At 33.3% G+C, this 22,843-nt stretch overlaps 1 protein-coding gene across 1 annotated transcript in view; it reads right to left on the reverse strand.

Moving 5' to 3' along the window:
* LOC119638532 (tachykinin-like peptides receptor 86C) overlaps positions 1-22,843 on the reverse strand; it is a 57,789-nt gene that overhangs the window by 7,302 nt on the left and 27,644 nt on the right. The window contains exon 2 of the mRNA XM_038035394.1: positions 3,679-3,824. Within this exon, the coding sequence (XP_037891322.1) occupies positions 3,679-3,824 (146 nt within the window). The remainder of the gene's footprint in view (positions 1-3,678; positions 3,825-22,843) is intronic.

Here is a 22,843-nt window from a genome sequence, read left to right on the forward strand (position 1 = left end):
GAGTGTCAAATTTGGGTGTTTTTTCATATGCAGGTTTCGCTAACATACTGAATTTCAAATACCGTTAAAAATAGTTTCCATAAGCAGAATTTGAATTTTTTTAGTTTGTTTGAAAGGTAGTTTTATATGGATTCATGAAATGTCCACAAAAATATTTTCTTTTTGTTAATATGGACGGATTAGGCTTTCAAACCAACTATATCTCAATTGTAAGTACTTAACATGAGCTCTGTTAAGTCGTTAACAGCGGTATGTTAACTGAAATGGTAGATGTCTTTACTAGTTAAATTCGAATTTATCTTCACACCCTTAAAAAATGCATGAACTAATATCAGACAAGTGGACAGTCGGAAAACCTAAATCGGTATAATATCCTAAATCCTACCGGGTGTTATATAAAACAGAAAAAATTAATGCATCCCACACCACAATTGTGCTGGGTCGTCTAAAACTTTTTAATTTTCTAAATATTTAGATTTTCCTCCCGTATGACGGTTCCTACGAAACGTAAGCCTTTATTTAGCATTAAGTCTAATTTTTATTACTTCATAGTAAGTCTCATTCAAGTAAAGCTTTATATAGCCTAGAGTTTAATTTTTATTATTTTGTACTAAAACTTGGTCAACAATTAATTTGACAAACTTGGACCAGTTAGGTCTACTTTGTGCAACCCATCCCCTATTGTGTTACGACTCTGACCGTTCCGCTTTTAATGCTTCAAAGTTACTGTTGAATATTATCAAGAGTTAATTCCCTACCAATTTAATTACCCGTTTCAGAGAAAGTTACAAATCATTTAAAACAATTAAAATTTTATTTTTAAGCATTCTGTTCTTTTTATACCCATCAAGCAAGGATGAGGGGTATATTCATTTCGTCAAAACGTTTGCCACGCCCAGAAGGAAGTTTCAGGGACCCCGCAATGTATATATATTCTTGATCAGCATTAAATGCTAAATCGATTTAAGTATGTCTGTCTGTCCGTCTGTTTAATATCGTAAATTGCAAAAATTTCTTCTGGACGCAAAAATGAAGGTACCGACCTCACATTTGGCAGAAAAATTGGAAGTTTTTGCAGACAGTCTTGTATTGAAAATGGGCGAAATCGGTTGAAGGACCCGCTCACAGCACCACGTAAACTGAGAGCACCTCCGTTTTTCAAAGAGAATGAGAGATTGGTTTTTGCTGATTACTCACAAACTCTAACAAATAAATGTACAAAAATTTGACCGCATATTCTGTGGACGATGCTATAGCATCTACGCATAAAAATGGAAAAAAATGACAATGCCTGCCCAATATCACAGTGCATCAAAATTTAATTATATTTTATACAAACTCTTGGCAAGTTTCAAATCTTGAATGCACCTAAACATGTCCCCGTGTTCGTCTGTCCATCTGTCCGTTTGCGTAATTTTGCAGTATATGTGGTAAACATTCTCACGTTAGTGAAAATCAAAATATCGCCCACAAATTTGCAGAAAAATTTGGCATTGACCTAAACTTTTCAAAGCAAAAACTTTTAATTTGAAAACAGAAGAAATCAGCTACGCTCGCTCCATATTATAGAGCATGAGAATTTTGTTCTTCTACTTCTTTTGTCTTTTTTTCGAGTACACAGTGATGGGTATAAAAGATTCGGTCTCGACCGAATTTAATTTTTTTACTTGTTTTTTTTTAAACGTAAAATATATTCGTATGGTAGGTATTATATAAGAGACGAAAACGTGATGTGTTTTACTTATGAATGCAATAAAATCTCTTTTAAGTGAACTTTTTTGCAATGAAAAAAATTTTTAAACATGAATTTAATATTTTTTGAATATATTTTGTAAAAATTTTGCAATGTTGTCCTTGCGATAGACAACCTTTTTAATGGCAATTGCTACGCTGACAGTTTACAAACAAAGGGAAGCATTTCATGAAACTAAATAAATTTCCAATAAGCAGAAAAACAGATTAAGAGGCTGTAGTCGGTCGAAGCCGGTTATTCAATACTCTGCACCACTAAAAAGTCGAAATATATATCTTGTTGTTAAACAAAAACTTGCTTGGATTTGTTCACTCACTTACTTACCCTTGCCTTTGGGGTGAGTGGGACGACCTAAGCATTTGTGTTCTCTTTAGACACTTTGTTAAGATTAACTTGCATTTACTTCTTTCATTGCAATGAGTCAAAGAATACTTATTTCTTAATATATTAGGATAGCCGAGATTTTGTGCATTTTGTGCAGCATTGCCAGATATAATATGCACAGTACTTTTATATTTCCAATCCTTGCTTCTAAGCGATTTTCATTATGAGACCTTAAATATTTGAATTGATTGCTATATGGAAGCTTATGTTTCGGACGTGGGGTTGGGAAGGAGGAGGATGGGTTTTAAATATCGCCTAATTTTATCCAAATTTTTCCCATCAGTTAAGTAGGTCGCTTCCCTCTCGCTTTCTTTTTCTTCACTTCCTTCCAATCGTCACTGTATTACACTGATTGGGGATATCCCCTGAGAGTAAAAAAAAAAAATTAGTTTGTCATGCCAGAATACTTTTACTCAGCGAGTTTCATCGAGAAATGTCAAATATGGAAAATTGTTTTCATATACAACCTTCTTGAGCATTACAACATTACATGGAAAGAGTCTTTGTCCTTGGGTTCAAAAGATCGTTTCATTAAAATATTTTGAAAATTACCAACGGTAGCCTAAACGCTATAGTAACCAAACTGACTTTAGGGAGTAAAACTGACAGAAAGACAGAAGATTATTCTGATAACTGATCGGAGTAGTAAAAGGTGCGTCTATCACAAGTCATTCAGAGTGTTGCGCTCATCGGTACACACTTATTGTATGGTAATCCGCTTTGCCGCAGGGTATAAAAAATTAATTGTATGTTACAAAGGAAAGGCAATCGCAGATCGGTTTTTAATTCTCATAGTGCATGCGCGCTTTTAATTACAGCAGAGATTTGTAACTTTAAACAACAGAAATCTTGTTGAAAAACACGTTGCTAATATTAAATGAAGGATTTATATTCAAGCTGTACGGGATCATTTATATCTTTTGCTTTGATCTTAAAAAGAAAAATTAAAAATTATCCCACGGAATGGGCGGGGTCTACTGTTTCGATTACCTACACAAAGTGAGGGGACACTTCTATCGTAATATTCGTTAGAGTATTTAAGCATAGAACAAAGAAACTTAGAAAACAGAGGTGTTCTCAATACCTGAAGTCCTGCAACCCAATAATCCCAACCCAGCTTTCAACGTTTTCGCCAAACTTGAAAGAGATACCTTTATTTCGCATCCAAACAGGCAGGCGGAAGGGCGGACGAATGGACGGAAAGACGGACAGTTATTCGCAGATCCATTTAGAATATGATTTATGTAGAATGAGACAATGCATATGTCGTTTTGCGATCTTCGCGGCTTTCTTTTGACAAAATGTATGCTCTCCCAATCTTCGCTGCTTCGAATTAAAGATATCGAAAAGTCATTTTTTCAAGTATTAAAAAATATTTTCTAAGATTTACAAACAATTTTCTACTCATAAATTTTTCAAAAATGTCCTTCAATTCGTTTATCGTTTGTAGTTAGGTTTCATTTCAAGGTAGTCTTTATTTCGTTTAGTGTCATCATGACTGTAACACACATTATTATTATCTGTAAACACAACATAATTACCTGTGACTATCCAGAGGACAATGCAATTTCCTGTTATGGCCACCAACAACATAATACCGAAAACAATGGCCCACATTGTTTTCTGTTCCCAGGGCAATTCATACGGTCGAGTCGGTGAAGGAAATAAACATTCGGTAAGGAAATCTCTGAAAAAGTGATAAAACATTACCTTTACTTAGAATGGTGAAACATTACAAACCAATTGTATTAAGAAGAAATAAAGAAAAAAAAAAGGATGAAAAACATTATTGTTGACGAATGAGTTATAATTAATCCTGGACTTAAAATTTTTATATATATATATATTTTTTATTTTATTCAAGAGGCCATATTTTTTGTTAATGTTATGCTTCGAATGAGCTTAGATTTGCTGTCACCATGCCTGGCATATCTGGCTATCTAGCTCAGGTTGATTTCTACAACGCTCTAATCTGTTCAGTCAATCGATCTTCCAAGTTAATTTCTATTCAGTAGTGAACCTTTTTTAGCTAACTAAGTCCATTCCTGTTCAGCGTATGTCCTTCTCAGCTAAGGTGAATTGTTTCTATTGAGATTACAAATTAGTTTCATTTATTCTCTAAGACAGAGTATAAGTAGTAATGTATGATGTAAACTAACTGCACTTCTTCATTTGAAAGTACTGTCTTTATGCTATGCCCAACTACATAAATTATCGCATTGCTTGGAGCCTCGAAAATTTTCCTTTTACCGCTTAATTAAAAGACAATGCTCACAAGTCTTTACGGGTGATGAAAAATATGTAGTCATCAAAAATCATTCTGCAGCCAAAATATTCGCTTTTTTACCATTTAATTGAATCGACCTCTTAGGAAAATATGCATTTAAGTAGTGATGACGGGTATACTCCTCTTCAAAAGAGTATATGTAATATGAAATAAGTTTGGAATGAAATAGTTTGATACAATGACAAACACACTAAAGTAGATTGAGGAAATCCAACAAAGACGGCCGGACGGATCGTGATTTATATATTCGTCATAAAGCAAAATTTTGTAGCCTTTTCATGACCTATGTGTTCGTCATGCACAATTAACCGGTTAATCAACCTGACCCGTTGCTAATCGGCGCAGTCGACTTTTATTCTCATTTTTAGCCTGCCTAATCCATTTCTAGCTGGAAGAGCCCTTTTCTATTTAGCTAAGGGTATTTTTGAGCAGCAGAGACAATTCTCTTTTTAAATTACGTAGTGTAATTCTAACTCGCATAATATCTTTCTAGTGAATCTGGCTAATTTCTGTCCATTTATAGTTTCTTCCGAGTCAAGCAAGCTTGTTTCTAGCCACCTTATGCAAGTGCTAACAAAATCAAAATATTCTTAGCCAGCGCTGATCCTTTTGGTACGTCATTCTTGTTCTTACTAGTTAATAATTTCTAATCAATGTTTTGATGTTAGGAAAGAAGGATCTTGAGTGATGTTTTTCTAAGTAAAAACCTATAGATGGAAAATATAGGTTCTTCATGAAAAATTCGTTGTCTTCCAAATGCTCTCACACTTTCCTATTTTCATTAAACTGTCCTCAACAAAATGTTGTAACCATTTCCTTTCCTTTTAACGATGAGTAATGCGCACATGAAAAAGTTTAAATGATTTAAAGTTTATTTAATAGGTTTTTAAATTTTTAATCATTTTCCAAGCGGTTTTTATAGAATTAAATGTTATGGTCATACGTGCAATGCAATGCGTTTTATGAGCATTCTCTCCTCTCAACCTGATATGAAATGTTTATGCTAGAAGAGTATGCAAACAATGGCACTTGCCTCTAAAAAGGATAAGAGAAAAAAGAAGTAACAATGAATAGAAAAATTATGTTTGGTTATGACCGAATCTGTTACACCCATTATCTTTATTTTAAAACAGAAAAAATTTGAAAAAAGGAATAAAATGAAATTTTAATACTCTATGATATTGGAAAAGCTTGACCGACTTTTCCGTTTTCATGTAGGGTAAGATCATTCATAAAATATAAGTTAAAATTTTATATTAAGTTCTCTTTATAGCAGTTTGTAAGTAATGAGTAGAAAAGCGTATTTTTTTTTTATGTTTTGATAATAGAACAGTTCTCGGTTTAGATTGCACTTTAGGTGATACGCCTTTCGACCGATTTGACCTATTTCAAGTACCGATTTGCGTACGAGAACTTTCAATATATTCGCCAAATTTGAAACTCTTATTCTAGTTTATGAAGTATACACCAAATTATTTTTTTACACGGTAATTTTTATATAATTTTGAAATAACACGTTTCGTCGGTAAGAACAAAAACACATTTAGCCAAATTTATTCTTCTAGTACGAATTTCGAAAAAAATGTTTTTTTCAATTCTACTTTTGATAACGTCTTATGCATAGAGGAGGAAAATACACTTAGGAAAATACCGTGATCGGTCGGTCTGTACTCAGCTGTTAATAATAGGCATTACAGAAAGAGGCTGTTAGTGACGAGAGAAATTCTAGCACAAGTATCGAGTTGTAACTGGACGTAACGGCCGATGGCAGCATTTCATTGGTTCAGTCCGTAATAACCGCTGTGGGTTGCTAAGATTATTTTTATACTTAATTTCAATTTAAATTATTATATGTCGTAATTATGGATTGAATTTTCACTGTACACTAAGTTTAATATCATTTTGTAATAAAAAAAAGTTGTTTTTGGCTTAGACATACGTAATAAGGATTTCATTATTATTTTTTTTGTGCGGTTGTTTTTAGCAAGTATTTAGAGTTTTTTCATTTTCCACGATTTTTTAAAGCTGTAGAATATATTACTAAATTAGCATATGTCATGCAAATTTTAAAATGTTTTTTTTTTTACACTGTTTTCTAAGGAACGTATCTACCGTGTAAAAAAAAGGTTGAGTATTTTTTACCATGAGAAACACAGGCGGACAGATGGACGCAGACACTTATGTACCCACAATATCCATCCATTCAAAATTTGTTACTAATTGTGAGCATGAGATCTGCGTCGTTTTTTTTAAATGCTACAAGCGTTTGAACAAAAAGGTATATATGCCTCATCGTGCTGTGGTGGCTAAACAAAAAAAGGTTAACTTCTTTTTCAAGGCACACAAAAAGTATGCGCATTGCTTCTGTTTAACTGCGGATGACCATTTTCTTCGTTTAATGGAAAAAGAGCAAAAAACAAGGAAAAATGGAATTGACGGATACAGGTAGATCGCTGTTGTTGTTGCAACCAAATTTTATATCGATATCAAATATGGGTTAGAAATTGCAGGTGACAGCTTTTCAAAACTATCCTTTGTTTTACCCATTATCGAGCTATAGAATAAATTTCTGCTTCTGTTGGTAATACTATGAAACAAGTACCAGAAAACGGGTAAAGCGTATACGTAATACATCGGTTAATAATTGCCACAACTAAATAAGACGAAAACCGTTTCTTTTTTTTTATAAAATTCCACAACATAGTCTTATTCATCATCAATAATTGTTCTTTCTATAGCATTTCGACGGAAAGATTTTTTATACAAGGATCTCTCCAGGCCCTTAAAATACCTTTTCAGTTTCTGCAGTGAGTTCATCATTAGGTAGAAATTTGTTTCGTTTGAGCGTTTAAAAGTTCTACATAGATATTAGTCGCTTGCGGGAACACCGTGAGCGGGCCAGCAAGTCGAATTTTAATTTAAGCAATTTTTTTATTGATCCAAGACTTGAAGATAATTTTTGCAAGCATATTTCATATAAGAGCCCAGGAACTTCCCATTGAATAGCGAAATTTTAATTTAGGGAAAGAATATCACGCAATCACTCAGATGTTGATCGTTAATCGCGTAACGTTTTGACGGTCAGAAAGAAGTAAGTGGATGTCTCTGCTCAATGGATAAGTGCTGTGACTTTCTCGACTAACCATTCAGTTATAGCTGCGATGAAAGTAAACTCAAGATTTGAACCCGCGTCCTCTGACTTGACGCAATTCTTACCTACTGGGCTAAGGAGATTCAATTCTCTTAGGTGCTCTTATATCGTAGGCCATATGTGATACAAATATTGAGTTTTAACTTTGTGAGCTTCTATGCAAGACCTAAAAACGCTTAAGATAGGCCTGCCTTATATTATATCTAGTTAACGCTTAGGCTTCTATGCTCATCCATCTATCTCGTTATCTGCTTGTTCATCAATCTCAATCAGGCCTTAGTTTTCGAGGGTGGAACACAAATATAGCTCGACAAATGTCATTTAAACGGGTAAATAGAATGTTGTTCCTAGTCGGTATCTGTAATGGAATGGATATTGCTTACGCACAATCTTAATATGCTTGGTACCAGAAGGGACTTACATTTACTTTTTTCTTTGTGAATGGTATTATGGTTGGTTTTTTTTTTTTAAAGTTCTAAGTAATTGTTCTCATTATTTTAATTCGACTTTATCCGATGCTATCCGTTTGCGTTGCTAGGAATGTGGTTTTTTATATGCTTAACGGAAATGAAAACAAAAACTGAAAAAACTTACTGCTCACGTTTGTTAGCACATTTTAGCACAAAAATTATTATAAGAATCAGTGAACCGCGTAAATGGCATAACCATGAACAACAATAGAAGAAAAAAATAGAAATCCTACATTATCAGAAAAATATAATACTTTTATAAATACTTACTTTCTTTCCTTGTTGCTCACATTGAATTTGTTTGAAGAATTCATTAATTTTATTTTCTATATATAAACTATTTCAATAATCTTATTTTACATAAGCCATAAGTTCTTACGACCATCGTGCAGTTTACATACATACACAGGACTAGTAAGAACATTATAGTCGGGCAAGGCTGACCTTTGAATCCCCCCCACACCGCAATGTCCAACACAATTCCTATTTTTATTATAGAACACAAAAATGATATCTTCTTTCTACATATGCAACCTAATATAGTGCAAGTTTAATCCTAACATGGGGCAGGATACAAAAATAGACGTAAATGGTCGAAATTTTGCAGAGTTCGCTTTTGTACGAAGTTACTACTTTAGGTCAATATTCATCACCACATATTTAAACTTGAGTTTTCTGCGCAAACGATCAATTTTAGTGAAAATCCTTGTTAGGGTAGCATCCAAAAAATTTCCCGAGATGATCCAAATGTAGTACAATTAATTTTTTTATGTTGAATTACTATTATGATCTGATTATCATCATAAAGCATTGAGTATTATACCTTTATGTCGTATGAACTTCAGTTTTCGTATAAAAATTGACCCAGTCGGTCCAAAGTTTTCGTACCAATTTAGAAATGATACTACTTAACCACTTTTGCCGAGAAATTTTGAAAATTATAATTTTTTTCCACACAACGATGTTTCAGAAAAGAGCAGTATATGGTCGAAAAAATTGACCGATACGAACAATTTTCAATAGTGTTCGTCCTTTGGGTGAAAACACGTCGCTGTATCAAATTTCATCAAAAATTGCGAGATGTAGCTTAAATACAACAATACATGGACAGACATCAGACGGACAGATAAGCTTAGATCTATTCAAATTATGATTCTGAATTGAACAAGCTCTTAAATTGAAATTCGATGCAATATCTTATAATATATTTTGTAGACGATCGCACAAAGTTAAAATACTCTGTAACCATCAGTGATCTAGGGTATAAAAAGGATAAAACATTTGGCTGTAAATCTGTATTAAGTTATACGAACTTATAGAGGCACAAAGTATGCCATTCGCACGTTAAATTCCGTTTGTATTGAACAGTAAGAAAAATTATTCAGTTTTAAGTCTATTTCCCATTTGCATTCATACCAATCTCAGTCTGTTTATTGGAATAATAATGAAAGCTATAAAGTCATAAATCGAGGATAGATAAAAAGAGCCTTGACCTAATTAGCTTGGACAGTAGATTTCCAAACTTGTGCATGTTATAGTTACTAAGTAAGTTAGCATTCGAGGTCCTACCAAGTATAAAGACCTTGTTTGCCAGTCGCTTGGTGATGGAATGAGCATTCTCGGTCAAAAAAAGCTACTTGATAACCTTAAATCAAATTCGAAATAGGGCCATGATCTGGTAATGGCTCGGGAAAAATTTGTGCGGGATCTGTCTAAGTCTGCTGTTAAAAAATGCACGCACACAATTAATAAAGTAGGTATACACACCAAATTCTCTTTTTACACGAAATTTTTTATAGAATTTTTTTACACGTCCTTTGTAAGACGAATTTCTTTGCACGAAATTTAATTTAACACGATTTAAGAAGAAAACAAATACTCTTTTTACACGACTTGTTTTGTTTTAACACGATTTGCAATATTCTATGATTTTTTTTAATGAATTTTTTAATGAATTTTTCTGATTACTTTTTTTTTTTTTAATGGTTTGTGAATTTTCTCATTCTCGTTCTTTCCACAATTCAGTTAGATTAGGTCGATTATGTCCGTATATGAGTGAGATTCCCCGATGTATGCAGAATCACGGTTCGGATTACATCGCTTCTCCGATCACTTCCCATATAACGGCTCGGTTTGAAAAGTCGTTACATGATTGACTGGAATAGAGTGATGTAGCGTATTTTTTAATGGACCGTGACCGACTTTCACTTGTTTTTTGTTAAGCTTAACGTTTACTTTTACACTATAAGTAAAAACTTTTCAATAAGTATTATTTTACAAAAAACATTTGTTTTTTAAACCAATAATGGGCGTTCAAAGATTTCGTCCTATATCGTCTTTGTCTTTTCAATAAGAAATTATATGGCACAACAATTTCAAAGAAAATTTTATATTTCTCAAGTTTCTATAAAGAAATCTCGAATTCGTTGTTAAGATATGATGCTTTTGCCTACGCGTGTATGTTTTCATGTCCAAACTATCTACAATTAAACGTCAGTGAAATCTTAATCAAGTTTGAAACTTTTCTCCCCATGAAATTATTTTTCCCTTTTTGACTTCTTTCAATTTCTTGCAAAGATGCGGTAAAAGTTTGACTTTGTTTTTTTTTCTTCTCATCTTTACGAGAAGAGAATAATTACATACATTGCTTGGGAGAATTCTTTACTACCCGTATACCTTTAAAATGGCTCATGTATCATTTATTACTTCGAGACATCACATTTGCAGTTTAACTATTTTATACGAAATGTATTTCTCATCTTTTGAGGTTATGTTTGACATTCGTTTCGTAGTTTTCTTTGATAATCTCATCATTTAGTGGTGGAAGAGAGAAAGCATATTATTCTGCAGTCTTTCCAAATTATGAAAACAATGAAATCGTAGAACAATTCACAATTCGTCGCAGTCGTTCTCGAAAGTTATATTAAAGCTCTGTGACATATCTTGCAAATACATAAGCCCAAATTCTACGCTTACCTCACATAAATTGAAACTCTATGCTTATCTTACGTAAGTCCAAATTCTGTGCTTGTGTTTGATCTTTGTGCTAATAAATTTATTCTTTAATATCTTTCAGTCGGTTTTTCACTTTTTCGCTCCATTAATGAATTCCCTGAGGCTCAAGAGAGCTTCACTGTGAAGCTTGTCTGTATTTTGGAATCAGATGGCTGGAAGACTAATATCCTCTACGGATAACGTTGGTATCCCTTGCTTGTGACTTGTTTGCCACATTATCATTTAATAATGGCTAAAAAGGCGTCTTAGATGTACAGCGGGTAGAAAGTGATTTCTCGGTATAGGCTCTTCTTCTTCCTACACATAATAGGTTACACTCTTTTAATGAAACATAGTACAGCTTTTGAAGGTTTTGTGTATCGTCGACTAAAATAAATATTTTTTGTTGTTCGTTATTTCAGGAGAGATCCTAATAAGGTAAGTATACTAGGGTCTTGCTGGTTTGCATAAGCAGTGAGGCGAATGCTCTTTAATTAATTAATTCAAGCACCATAGAGTTGGTAGGCAGTTAAACTGAAGCCGGTTTGCGAAAACTACGGGTGCTTACGTTCAGCCTTTTCAGCGGTATATGACGACATGTTTAGAGGTAGACGAGGCTGCCAACTTGTGCTTGCATATTTTGAAACCTAATGCCTTATCAACGCAATTCTTAATACAAGATAAGTTATTCTTATGCAGATGTTTGAGACACGAAAGTAAGCGGTTAAATGCCTCTACCAGCAGAAAACAGAATAGTTCCACGAGTAGTTCACAACAATGCGAATTCTTCAATTCGTTAAAGAAGCCTCTAATTCCACACTAATATGAGCGTAGTTCTTTCAGTTTCGAATCAAACCTGATGCAATTTTGCAAACAATTTTCATTTCAATCTGAATTTGTTTTTGTTTGGAAATATATTTCCTCTCTTTACTTTTTTGCTTCTATTGCCATAAATCAATAGCAACTAATAATTTAAAAAGCAAAACAGTGAAAACAGTGGATGGAAACGCTAGAGTATCATAATATAAGCAAAATAAACAACATAGGAAAGCAAAATAAATTTCGGAATACTATCACGTTTGCTTGCTACGACAATCGTTAATCACACCTCAATAGCGGCCAGTGTGAGTTAGCAGTGGGTGGTTATTTACGGTAACGTGATTGATTGAAGGAAAAGAAGATGAAAGGGAGGTAACTAGATGATAAGCAAGTAGCAAGACTAATTAATGTTTGCATAATTATTTTTAATTAATAAGTCGTGACAGTCAAATTAATCTAAGCTCTGGGAAAGTAATTTTGTTTCTTAAAAATCAGATGAGATAGCAGTTGATAAACAAAGCGGAAAGAATATTGAAAATTGGAATTCAGAATTGTTCTGTGTTTGTTGTTTTAATTCACGTTCGTAGAATTTAATATACTAATTGCTTCAAGTCGGTTAATATGACCAACATTTGGATTTGTATGAAGAATTGTATGCATCCAAGGCAGTAATGAACTACTCAAAGACATTTTTAAATGATTTCTCAAAGAGTTTTTTGAATATTCATTGATTGTGCATCCCTTTGATGATTGGGTTTTGTTAGGGCCCAAAATTTATCCCCCATTTCGGGAGCGCACTTCCTCTATTCGGTTAGGCGAAGGTAAGTTAACTTGACTTTGAGATATGAGTGCTTCACTGCCTGTGTAAGCAGTATGGCAACTTTGTTCATTAAAAAGAAGAAGAAGGGGAAGAACGAGAAGAAGAGGAAGAGCAAGAAGGGGAATAGCGAGAAGTAGAAGTAAAAGAGAGTTGAATTCCCTGTTTTTAGGGTTTTTCTTATCACATTGCAACGCCACGAATAATCCCTGTGTCCCTTGATGAATGCTATCTACAAGAAGCTGATGTCTAAATTATTGAAAATTCAATCAAATTTTAGTCACGATAGTCAAAAAATGCGATTTTCGCAAATTCTAATAAAAGTGGAGATATGCTATTAAAAAAAAAAGGGTTCAAATTTACAAGTTTGCTCTGGCGGCAATACCTTTGAAATTCTAGGTTTAAGGCAATTTGGACAGGGTTTACATGGGACGACTACTATCGCACGAAAGTGGTTGGGGGCAGGATAGAAGACTTCAAGCAGGTCTATTCAACGGAAATGTTTTTACGTTTATAAACAGGGATAAGAGGCGTATCGCATCGAACTTTATTTTCTTTTTAACGGGGATGATAAAGTCAGACGTGTAGTGAATAATTTTTGACTGGAAGATTTTTCTTGCTATATGACCAATTAGAGATGTTCCCCCTATTCGCGTAATGCGGTGATGGTCCGAAAGAGGCAAAAAAAAAAAGAGAAAGCGATAGAGAAGAGGCCGCAATGTATTGGTTGTCCGCATGAGTAATTATGTAGGTAAGAATCCCGACTATAAAGACTATGTTCGCAGGTCCAAATCTCAATGCAGTAGAGCTTGAATGAAGGATTTCAAGCATTTATGTCCCGAAAGACTAATAAATGTAACTGAAACTGTCTCCAAGCCGAGTTCATCCATTCTATGGAAATTCCCAACAACGAATTTCCAAGTAGGATAAGCATCTGTGTTTGTTCGGAGGTAACGAATTTTACTTTTAAGGAATATCTGGAAGCCTGGCCGTGGACTAGCCCTTACATTATCCATCTATTAAGAGTAAAATGACTTACCAACCAGCGAGAAAGCGTTCTGAACGGCATTCAATAGCGTTCCCAATGGAAGTTTCTACCACCATTTGTCTCCTAAGAAGTATAATTGAATCTTACTTAGCACCTTCTAGACTTTTTTTTATTGCCTTTTATTAGATAAGGATTGTAAGGATTTTTTCTAACTCTTTTCTAATTTCTTCTTCTTCTTTGCTCTCGCAAACTGAAATTTGATTATTTGTTTATCGACTGATCAATCGCTTGGGACATAATATCTACCTAAAGCCGTACTACTGAGTGATTACTTAGCGTCTACAAAATTTTCTAGCATCCATTTAAAGATTATTTATTAACTTTAGCTTAAATTATTTACCCAATTCAAGGAAGAAAAAGAGGGACTTGAAGAAATTATATATATCACGCTTTTTAAGAAGAAGGTGTGATATATAATCCACTGTTGCCATGAACTCTTAACAGCGGTAAAAGTTAATTCTTGCCATAGGAAATTATTTCATTCATTCCCTATTTAAATGATTTTACATGCTTTTTTGCTTTCCAAACCCGTTCATGTGCGTAATTCAGTTATAAGATAGGAATGGCGTCATATTTTTTGGAATACTTTTAAAAATGTTTTCAATGTACTTTTACGATCGCATTTATAGCTGAAGACGTTTTAATGAACAAGTGTCTCTCTCATGAGTGCATATTTGAGACGAAGTTTACGATCCTTGCAATTTTTAAATTCCGTCAATGATTTCTTTATTTCGTTTTTGTTTGTAGAGTGCCTAACTTCACGATTAGTCATGAATTTGCAATCATCTTTTCTTTGTTGTCGATTGTTTTTCCTTATATCCGGTTGCCAATTTGAAATCATCTTTTTTGCGTATGTAGTAGAACACAGTTAATGCCTCATGCGCTCGCTTAGAGAAATCATCTTATAGCAATCGTCTTGAAAATTTTGACAAAATTTTTCATTCCAATTGTAAAATCTACACATATCCCGTAGAGAACTTGTAGAGCATATGCACCTTTCATTAGCGAAAAAATTGAAGTCAATCCTTGCGTCCGTTAGTCCCCTACTGAGCTACTAAGCTGAAACAGGCAGGGTTTCGGAAAGTACGAGGAATGGGCGTAATTCGTTCGTATGCGTTCCCTTCTTTCTTTGTAATTTATAATTGATAGATGGTATTGCTTAACCGATAACGATAATAAATTTAAGTGATTGATGGATATGATCCTCCTATAAAAACATATGGTGTAGGAAAATTTATAACCCCTATCTTTTTTGGTCTGATAGAAATACCATACCATTGCCATCACGCTATTCCAATTTCAGGCTTATTGCAATACTTTGCCTTATGTATTCGTCTGACGTAGACGAATACATGCCTTATGTATTCGTCTGACGTAGTCGGCATCAAAAATTTCCCATTCGTCGTTAGACAAATATTGGACTTTGTTAGTTGTGCTATACTAATTTGCCAAACTATATACGCATTTGAATTTATTTTTGATTTTTAACTTTTCCTCGTACAAAAACTTTCTTCTCAATAAAAGGCAATACAATGTTCGTATGGAAATGTCTTTTCCGGAGAAAACTACAATAGTGTACGTTATTCGAAGACATGACATGAATATAGATAGATTTTATGAAATGTTTAAATTTTGTTAGGCATCATGGCAAGGACGATGATATACTAGTTTTATCGATCAGTTTGTAAAGTCAGGAAATCGGCAACAGAGCTTACAACAGTAATAAGATATCGAGAAAAATCTAACCGTCTGTTTATGATTGATATTTCCTAAAATTTAGGAAAAAAGGGATACGTTCGTAATTATCAGAGAAAAAAAAAAATTGTTTGAAGTGATGTGTTTAGAAAATTTGTATTACGGCATATGTGTCTTTTTCATACATGTGATATGATGATAGGATAGCAGATTTAAAATGGTTTTTGTGAAATTTTCTTATGTAATGTTATTTGACTTAAGGCAAACGGAAAAACGAAAGAGTACTTAATTTCCGTTTCATTGAAATGCGTCAAATAAGTAATAAAATGACTAGCTTAATAAAGTCTGTTATGTAAAATGTAAATCAATTCAATTTTATGTATGATGGATAGATGGACAATTGTAATAATAATCTTAAATTTACAGAAAAATTTAATATAATACAAGGAAATAAAGAAAAACAAGTCAGAAGCAGTCATTGAATACCCTACACCATGTCGCTTAATACAACTCCTCATTTATTTGCGTGATAAAATTCGAGTTGCAAGTCCTTGTTAACATCTATTTATCACCGATGTCCCTTTATATGGGAGCGTGTCCATAACGTAAACTGATATCATTTAAAACTCGCTAATGTCATTTTCGTTTCAAAGACCTCATTATTCTTCAGATATTTTCATCATGAAAAATTACAAGTTATCGTTAAAGGATTGTTTTTGATTAGACCCTTTGCTATATTTAATTTTTGAATATTAAATTACTATAATGAATCAATCTTCATCATAAATTGTTGAAAACAACTAAAAAAATTTAGTGGCTCACGGTTCACCTGTAAATACTCCACCTCGAATTCAGAATTCGACAGAGTTTTGAAAATAAGGTTTTCTTTGGGATGTGAATGAAAAAGTGATCCGATCCTAACTATTTTCAGTTGGGTTCGTCAAAACTTGCGGTCCGTTGGTCGATCGGAAGAAAACAAGACGAATAGACGAGCAGCGGCACGACAGACGTGCTTAGATACAGTCAGAAAGTAAAAATGAATCGATCGATATATTAAAAACATCTCCAAATGAAGGTTGAACAGAATAATATAGGACGGAAAGGCAGGTTTAGTATGGGAAGTGGTCGAAAAATGGTCCCAATGGAAGTATTTTCCAAAGAGTTCTTCGTTGGGCCAGTTTTATCAGCCAAATTTCATAAAAACTTTCTGAACAGTTGTAACCTGTACGAGTTTGAGTACAACAAGTATGCTTGGATAGTCGTTAGATCGATTCAAAAAGTGATTCTAAATTCATCAATATAATAGAAAGTGAGCCTGTCTTTTGCTCTTCGGGCTGTTACGTACGTCCGCGCAAGTCTAATGTACCCTGCACCAAAAGTGCTATAGATTATAAACATCGTAATAGGCCGCGAGCCACTATTAAGTATCCATTCTGCTTAATATGGTTATTCATAAGGATTTTTCAAAACGAGGCGCTATATGGGAAGTGGTTGAAAAAGTGGTCCGATCCAAGTCACCATCGTTGGGCCAAAACACGCCAGTGTGCTAGATTTCATTCAAATATCTTGAAAATTGCAGCCTGTAAGTTTAAGACAAGAAACCAAAGCGTACAGACTGACCGACAAGCTTAAATCGAATCCGTACGTGATTCTAAATCGATTGGTATAATAAAAGTTTAGATCCATCTTAGGTTCTTCTGCGATGGATTTCGAAAAAACAAATTTTAAATTGGAATTCAATTCAATATCTCATAATATATTTTATATAGAATTATTAAAGTGAATTCGTAGAGCATTTAATCACTGTGCTGTTAAAAATAGCTTGGAAGAGTTTATTTCGTTTTACATGCAACATGGGCTAACAAACAGCCAATGCAAACTAACGCAGACGCGTTGTACAATGACTACGCAGCGAATCTAGTTATATACCTACAATACAGTTAATTTAATTTATCGTAACTTGATTTAAGAAATTTAATGTAAAGTGGCACCAAGTATTTAATTTGATAATTTCTCAACAATAACGTAGATGAAAAACGTGTAGTCTAATAATTTTCCATTAAGACTTAATCATAAAGTTCATCTAGTATCATAAATATAGATAGCTAAATGTAGAAATCGGTCTAGTACATATTATGTATTTATTAACAACGGCTTCACAATAGCGGGCTTTTACACTACGAAGACTGGTTGAACGTATGAGGCAAAAAGTATCAATCAAAAACTGTAATGCAAGGTTTAATGAGTATCCCAGATTCGCTTTATCCTTTGGTTCACTAAATACTAGTATTCACTATATATAGTGTAAAGTACATGTAGCATATTGCATATGTAGTATGTATACAGTATATACTATATGCATAGTATATATAGTACAGTATATATAGTTCACATATGTAGTATGTAGCATATACTGTATATACTGTGTGCTATAACATATACTAAAAACTAGATAATATGGATACTATATAAACATATATATACTATATATATCGTGGGTATTCCAGCCCTAGCTTTACTATATGGTGCAAATACTATATACTATATATACTATACTATAAATATTAACACTACACGATACTACTAGTACTATATGTACTAAATATATAGTGTACATACACTCTGCACTATATATTAAATATACTGTATGCTATATACAATATAATATATATTTTATATATTGTATATACTCTGTACTATGTACACTATATATAAAAGTACCTATACTTGTACTTGTCTATATATATTTCACATGGTCGTTGGTCATGGCCATGTCTATTGAAAACAAGATATAAACATAATTAAATTGTTTACATAACATGCTGAAAGGAGAAAAGAGTTAATCATTAGTTCGGCATTGAGAGAATCTACGGGGAAGGAATTTCTTTAAGACTTTTGAGGAAATGTTAAAATCAAGCTTACGGAGTGAGAAATATCTCCATAAAAATCCTATTTCAAGGATTAGTCTTCTACGTTTAAGACTAGGTAAATTGATCGGAAGTAACCGATGTTCGCATGGGAATAAAGAGTTGAGGACTAAAATTCCCAACATTTCACAATAATTCCAAAATTAGCTGGCGTTGTTTACTGTTACCGGTTGCCAAGCTTTTGCATGCATGCAATCGGTTAGGGGTGCACTTGCTACTCGGATCTATGCCGGTTGTGGATGTGCCTCTGTGCTAGTTGTGCGCGTGCTTGCTTTCTTTTATTTTAGTTTCTTATATGTTTACATATTTTTTTCTTTACTTTCCCTTATATACTTTGTATTAATTTTTAATAATAGTTAGTATAAGATTTGCTTCAAAGCGTCAATTAACTACATCTGTTGATTTATATTAGCTGAGTTTCATGTGTAAGTAGATAAATAAATAAATAAATTAAGTACCTCTGGCAGATCTTTCTTTTTTGAGAGCATTTTTTTGGCATAAGGTGTTTGTGTACTTGACAGGTGTTAAATGCTTTCACCGCTTTCAAAAACGCGACAAAAGTTTTTAATTTATATGTAATCAAGATTGGCTTAAGAATAGGAACCGATGTAAACATGTGTCCTCGTCTGTCTCTACATAATAACTCAGTTATGACATTAATAATTAATTGTCATATTTTCTAAGACTTCTTCATAAATTAAGAACAAAATTCTTCATAATTATAGGCATACAACATAAACATAAATGTGGTGGCATGTATAAGGAAGACTTTAAGGTTGCCGAGTTGTATAAGAATATTATTTGAAATGTACCGTAAGTGTTATAAGATGTAGAGTGCATATCGAATGAGAATAAATCTTCTCTCTATTTTTCAGTGAAATATTATAAACAAGTTAACAGTGAATATTTAAAACGCATATATCCACGTCTTGGAGTGAAATCGTCTCTTTTTCAGGGACAAAATAAAATTTCATTTCCTTTATGATAGCGAACTCAATGAATTTCTTCACATAATATCAGCAAAGACAGCACCTTTCATTTGATATACAACATATTATGAGTTTGTTGGGTGGGAAACGAAAAACGTTTGCAATCTACATCTATCAGAATTCCGCCAGACATTAAAAGTAATAATTTACAAATGTCGCTGTAATTGTAGTTGTAATAATAACTTGAAACGGTATTACATTCTGTAATCAACACTTTGTGTTTACTTTTTGCGTATGCATCAATATATCCATTTAAATTATTGCAGTCCTTTCAATCTGTGTAATTGTATCCTTCACCATTTATGGTATAAGGTATATTAAGTGTTTCCGGATGTACAGTCATTTCTTGTATAATGCGGCCCAAAATCGGCGACAATGCAGCACGAACAAGCGATATGATACATATTGATTTGATTATGTTACATTTAAATTATGTTATTCTATATGACACCTTAGGTTAAGTAAATTAATTAAAAATTCGTCAATTCGTACCGTGCTCTACCAGGGGCATCTTTTCTTGTACGATTCAGTGGAATTTGAGACAGGCCTACACTTTTCTTAATTGTTCTAAGATTGTTTGTGTGTCTGTCCATCTGTCTGTCCATGCATCAATTTCGATCGTCTGGGCAAACATTTTCCATCTCTGGCTCGCCTGCAAGTATTTCCATGAAAAGTAAAGTTTATAGCGTAAATTTTTATTAATTTATGGTGAAAATTGATTGATTGATTGATACTAGCAGGTAAGTCTATTTTTTTCCACTCCGTATAAGGATGTAACAAACAGTAAGCGCTCATATGGCGAAAAAGTGTAATTATTTATAAGCTAAGATAAAAATTGATCCACAGTAGTAAGTTGGCAGAAAGACTAAGTTTAGCAAATTTCCATCACGTAGGCCGCTTGCTCGATCTCCAGCTCATGAAAAAGGTTTTATAGAAGGTAAGTTATTACATGTATTACAATTACGATAATTTAATGTAGAATTTATGTATGGCAAATTTGGGCCACGTAAGTCTATAATATTTTAGACCTGCTGGGGAATAACTTTTCGTATTCCATCACGAAAGTAAATAAGGTTTTGTATTAAGCGATTTGATCTAAGGTAGGCTTTGCCCGACTTCAATATATTCGCTCGTTTTAAATATCCATTTGAATGAAGTAAAGACGTTATTAATGTTTTAAATACAAAATGGCGTACAATTTACATGAGCGCAAAGCGTTTCGCTTATCATTATGCCGAAATTAAGCTAAAAAATGCAATAAACCAAGATTAAATAAATTCAATGTAAGTTAAATTGAAGTTTAATATAAAACAATCTGTAATTTAATTTCCAGCTATAGATATTTTTAAACATGCCAGCTTTAAAGTAGGCAATGAAATGTATTTGTTGTTACGCCTGATGATAGGCAAAAAAAGAAAGAATAAAAAGAACAGAAACAAAAACAAAATTAAATAATTGAAATACTTGAAGTCAGACGAGTTACCTTTCGGAAAGCATTGTGTGAAATAACAAACACAACAAATACCTAACAACTATCTCCTTGAAACGTTAGTTGAATATCATGTCAAAATGGGATACGGTTACATTTTCTATTAGTATGATTTACAAACAATTGCTTAGTTATTCAAATCACTTCAGTTAGAAAAATTGTACTTCATTGAATAGTTTATTATTTTATTTTTATTTAAAGTGAAAAAGAAGAGAATGAGTGATGGAAAAATTTGTGGCATCTCTTAAAACAAAAATAGATAAACATATATATATATATATATATATATATATATATATAATAAATATATAAAATAAATAAGAATAAAAGAGTCTGATTTGAGCAGCTACTGGATTTGTGGTTTTATTGTTTTTCCTTTTTTTTATATTTAATTTATTTATTTTTCTTTGCTCAATAGAAACCAATTTGTGTGGTTATGCTATTGAAAATAGCATAGCAGCAATTGCCACAATAAGAAAGTGAACAAAATGAAATAGTCAAGTTGTTGACAATGACGAATACATGTTAGCCGGTTATTGACATGGTCAAATCATTCTTTTCAATTTATGTTAACATGAAATGGATGTGACGTCCGTAAATAAAGTCAATCGCTTGATAATTTAAATAATTAGGAAAATTTGCAAAATGACAAAAAAGCATATTAATCAAGCAAGCGAGAATATAATGAAGAAAAGTACTTGCTTTTGATGTCTTGTAAGGATCAAAGTCACAGGACCTGTTTTGTTTCTACATGTAGTTATAAGTTATGACTAAGTATTTAAAGTAAGATAAATATATTTTACTTTCCACTCATTTTCTTTTATAGTAAGCAGTTACTTCTTCTCTTATGATTATTATAGGGATGATGTAATAAGTAAGAACGGTAGGAAATGGCAATATATGACATATTTCGGATGTGATCAATTAGCTGATTGGCAACGAGAATTATATTTCGAACAGAGGCATAGTGGAGCAGAAGATGTCACATCGTCGTCCTTCTGGACCGATCGGTCGACTAGGTAAAACTCCACTGTCCGATGTAAAATCCGTCATAATTCGCTGGGATTGCATGCTGTAGGTGCCGAATTAGGGATATTTTGAAAGAAGATCGTCCTTTCCGTCCAAAGATCACTGACGATAGGTCATTTAAGTTAAGTGTAGGCAGTTAGGTGTTCATTTTTAGCCGCTAAGTTCTTTCTTTATTACTCGAAAGAGCTTCCACGAAACTTCGGTAAGCATCGTTCTCGCGATTGGGCCGAAATAGAAGATTGCTTTCGAATCCCGTGACTGTTGTGGTAGTCGAAACAAAGATAAGAAAATAACTCTGATCAGATTTAAAAAATAGTACTTGATCGTGAGATAGAAAATCTACAGATGAAGAAACCGTAGTCGGAACCGGTTTGTATTATGGGCATGGACAAAAGGTATCTGTTGGAGAGAGTGAAAGCAAGAAACAGCACTGACGTATTTAGCAGAGTAGATTACGAATGATTGTAGACAGGGGGTAGTAAACACCTTAATACGGACTGAAAAGTTGCTTAATCATTTTCTGAAAACTTGTGTTTGCTTAAGGCAACGGCGTCGTCTGAATGTCAGAGAAGAAATAGGCCTTTTTGGAAAAAAGTTCGAACGAAAGTGGAATATTCGGAAGCGAGAAATTAAATACCTTACAAAAAATTTGAAGTATGGTGGTAACTTGTACAATGCTCCGGTGAAATTAAGAAACTGAAGCTCAAAGAATGAAGACAGCGCTTCCAGTATGCAAGAGACTGTCGGGAATGAAGTGAAATTTTTTTGATTGTAATTTTTGAATAACTTAGATCAAAATAGTTAGCCTTGTAGCGTTTACTCAAAGAGTAAAGAGAGGAGATCTCATACAAAAGAAGTAAAATCCTGGAGAAAGTCCACTTTGGGCTCCATGGCTTCTTAAACAATGAGATGACCGGAAGTATAACGGTAAACGTGGGATCTTCTACCTTTTTTATAGCTTTCTCTGATTGCTAAGTGAGTATTAAGTTAG

The sequence above is a fragment of the Glossina fuscipes genome, unplaced genomic scaffold (assembly GCF_014805625.2).
Source record: "Glossina fuscipes isolate IAEA_lab_2018 unplaced genomic scaffold, Yale_Gfus_2 90, whole genome shotgun sequence".
NCBI classification, from domain to species: Eukaryota; Metazoa; Arthropoda; class Insecta; order Diptera; family Glossinidae; genus Glossina; species Glossina fuscipes.